The following is a 4,063-nucleotide window of genomic DNA, read 5'->3' on the forward strand; positions in this document are numbered from 1 at the left end:
CGACCTTACCACTGGTGTGTAACTCATACATGGGAGCCGCCGCCGAGTGGAGGTTTGACTGTAAATCACATGTAAACTACGTGGTAAGGAGTTGAGAATAGAGCGTTAAAACACTTCTGGATTAACAGAAAATTGCCGTAGCGACAAATACTGCACAGGATAAGCAGCATCTAATTCAGATAAACGTACTTCTTACCATTTTTATACTGGTTTTTTTTTTCTCTAGTTTGATTGGTTGGCTGCGACTTGTTAGATATGGGTGCGTGTCCGACGTTTACAAATTGAGCACAAGAGTAGACATGCTATCCGGTCATATGGGTCATCTGGACCGTGATGATCAAACACATCAGATTTAGTTTTCCCCATCTGAAATCTTGAAGAAGGAAAATTGGTTGGTAACATCGCGAAGAGAACCACACCTGAAGTTTCGGGTTTCATTGGCCCTGTCAAAGAATGGAACACAAACTAACTCGTGTTCACATTACTGTGAAGTCTTCCTTGTCAGATGAGGCCAAATCAAAGCATGATGAAGGATGAAAAATCCGGCGGAATCAGTTGGACGATTTGCACGAGAACTAAAGGCTTAACATACTTGGTATACTGGGAACAGCAATATATCATTACAAACACCGTCTACATCTGAAGACATAATCCGTGATTTCCCTACAGTCAACCTTTAAATTTACCTTTGAAAACAATGCTTTTATATTTGAAATAGTTGACAGAGAAGAAAGAATAACTTCTCAGCATGCCAGCCGGTCAAGGCAATAACATCTTTATCCAAAACGCTCTTGAGAAAACAAAATGTAGACTTTATTTAGAACTGCTATTTCATTAAAAGACATTGGAAACAACCTGCTACATGGCTAGTTGTTAGACGAACTGCCAGTTGTCCCAGTTTACTATACCATTCCTAGCAATAAAACGGGCCTCTGAGCGACGTCCTGTATCACATGAAATGCCAGAGACTGCACCAAAGTTCATCCGGACCTTTTCACAGATGTTTCTATGCATTGAGTGTCTTTCAAGGACACTAATGAAATGACATGAACACGACGCCTCCATCGAGCCTGCTCTAACATAAGGTAATTGAATTGACCCCTGCAATCACACCAGCGTGGCGGCAGACTTACGGATGTGAGCCCGCAGCCGTGCCGTGCCTGTTACCCCGCCGTGTAGTATACGTCTTCGTTACGAGCTCACCATCCGCGCGGGTTTATTAATAGGATCGTGCGGATGTCTATTTGTCATGTATAAGCCGCTTTATTGCAGCGAGAGAAACGGTCACACCTCGTGATCTCGAAAGCAATCGGCAGGTTGACCCTGACCATCAGCTGCGGGTTAATACAGTCGCGAGAAGTACTTATCCCGGCAAGTGCAAAATTTGATTTTCATGGTTTTTTGCTTCCTCGATGGCCGACATCAATCTCGTGATGCTCCCATCTCCCGTCCCGGCTCCGGTCGTAAAGAATCCTGCATCAGGGCGAGATGCGCAGATTCTGTGGTTTTTGAGTGATGATTTTGTGGTGATGAGACCCACAAATTCTGAAGAGCACACGTCAAAACCTCATAACCGGCCGTAAATTCAACACAAAACTGCCGTCTGATGAAACAGATCAGCATAAGTGAGACGATCATAACGGATATCATTTTATTTCTTTATCATCTTCACGGACAGAAGGAGCGCTAGCATTGCAAATCGACTCGAGAGTACATCAAGTTCACGCTTGAGCCATGATGTTAGCAATAGAATTTGGCTACAATTATGTAAGAAGCATGAAACATCACCGTAGATTCTTGGTAGCCCGTCGTAAAATCGATGGACTTCCAAGAATTTTCGAAAAAATAGAAGGAAGATAAAGTAACATACAAGACATTAGCTGACGAAAGTACGTGGATCTCTAATAAATGTTTTTCTAACGCAATTATCTCTCCAGCAATTACATTTACATTGACGAACTGAAGGCATTTTAATGAATCTTTTTGATATAGGACAGTCACCATACGCCATATTAAATTATTGCTTTCCATTGCAGGACATTACGACACGGTGAGGTCAAAGGTCCCGGGAAAGTGGCTGTTGGGGTGACAGCTTAAAAGGTTCCATATGGCCGGGCAGCCGGTCTGACGGGACCGACAGGATAATCTCTTCAACTTAAAAGTCACAAAATTGATCGACATGACACCGGCAAAGTGGTAATAACATTATCACACAGTCTCCAAGACTTTTATCACGTGAGTAAAACATTATGGTAGCAGCAACGGTGACTTGTTATCATAAAACTGGCGGGTAAACGTGCCAAAAAAACACTCTGACTGTCCATGTCATTACTCAAGACGTAACAAAAACGCAGACGTGAATAAGGTGATGGTCACACTGCTGTATCTGTGTCTGTATTTCCGGTATAACGCCCTTCGGCGTAACACACCAGCTTCGCACACACTTCGCACACTACATGCTGTATTACATTGTTTAAGACAACCAAATTCATGTAAGGGCACCCAAACATAGATAGTAATTGTATCTCTTCATCTGATGGCATGAGCTATCATCACCAAGAGATTATCTTGAGTGGTTATTAAAACATAAATTCATGGTGTTAACACAATAATCACTGGCATGACATTTGAAACAGTGCCAATATTTTTATCACTTAGCCAAAGGCCCATTTCGCACACACACAAAAGGCGGAAAACGATTGGTGCTTATTTTGCCTTCGGCGGAACAGCAATCAGCACTGGTGGTCCTAGTTGTCTTGGCGACTTCGGGTCACCAGCATCTCACAGGAGAAGTTGTGCAGAGCGTCGTGGGCCTCTGGAACAACCAGACAAGTACGGTGTCAGCTGCGCAAAAAAGGAATGGTAGTGGAATAGTATTTGTACCGAGGGAAACGGGGAATTGTGCGGTTATAGAGGGTATATTGTTTGTTTCTCTAAGATGTGCCTTAATTTGTGTAGAAACACGCTAACATTGTATCTTCTCCTCTGTCCTATCATTACATTTGCAGTTTTGATTGATCCAAAGTAAATTGGAGCTAACTACCAAGAATACGGGAAACCTGATGATGATAACCAAGAATGCAGCTCCATCCTGTACCATGTACATGTACATTTACCGACACTTATTCCCAAGTTCCTTCCCCGTTTGAGTGTGTTTTCGGAAGTGGAGCTGCTTACTTGTGACGATTTAATAGCCTGACATCGGTGAATCATTACACACTGACTCCGATCACTAACTCATAAAGTGCCCGGCTTCAAGCGAACAGTTGCCGCGTTAAGGGTTGAGAATACTCCAACCTCTCGCACGGGTAAATCCCCGTCGCTTCAGCTCTTAGTGCACACAATCTAAAAGCTAATGCGTGTCACCAGTTTCCCTAGAATTGGCTCAGTCTCAACGCTCCAAAGATCAAATGGCCGTGTTAACCTCCTGACTCAGAGGACTGCTGTCTCGTGAAAATTCCATTAACTGGTGAGTGTTTTCCTGTCGACAAAACTATTGTTTTAACGAGTTACCCCAGGTCAGCGGTACACGTACATTAGAGTCGCGGGCATAAATCTGTGAGAGGTGACGGCCAGGGAGGCCTCATGGGCCTTGAACATGACTCGCGCCTAAAACACTCTGAGAAAGTGCATCATTCAAGAATGCGTGACTTTATCAGCAACTTATTGTACGAACTCGTGATGCCACATAGACTACAGTGAGAAATACAACAACTTGCGAGTGTCTAGTATGTTTAACACTGTGATATTGCACTAATCTGTCCGCAGATATTGAGAAGGTTGTGACGCCCAGCTATTACATATTAGTGCTCGACATTCTTTATCTGAAAATTGACAAAAAATCTGGAAGCCAAAAATATGCAGCGGTTTTCCCGCCAAACATATTCTTGGAACTGTACTTGGTCTCAGTGTTCACCTATCTGAATGCCAATTACTAAACTTTGTACATGTTACATCGCACTTAATTTGGCGGCATTGCAGTTACATCAGACAACAGATATGTACCACACTACGCTGCTAGTTAATGTAACTCCCTGACCACCCCCAGTCCAGCACCGACCTT

General features: G+C 43.3%; 1 protein-coding gene across 1 annotated transcript in view; it reads right to left on the minus strand.

The window, feature by feature from the left end:
• Positions 1 to 2,747: 2,747 nt before the first annotated feature.
• The window catches only part of LOC109471807 (SKI family transcriptional corepressor 1 homolog-B-like), a 7,350-nt gene continuing 6,034 nt past the window's right edge, over positions 2,748 to 4,063 (minus strand). The window contains 1 exon segment of the mRNA XM_019771161.1: positions 2,748 to 2,815. Coding sequence (XP_019626720.1) covers positions 2,748 to 2,815 — 68 coding nt within the window.

Source organism: Branchiostoma belcheri, unplaced genomic scaffold, assembly GCF_001625305.1.
Source record: "Branchiostoma belcheri isolate BF01 breed outbred unplaced genomic scaffold, Haploidv18h27 scaffold26, whole genome shotgun sequence".
NCBI classification, from domain to species: Eukaryota; Metazoa; Chordata; class Leptocardii; order Amphioxiformes; family Branchiostomatidae; genus Branchiostoma; species Branchiostoma belcheri.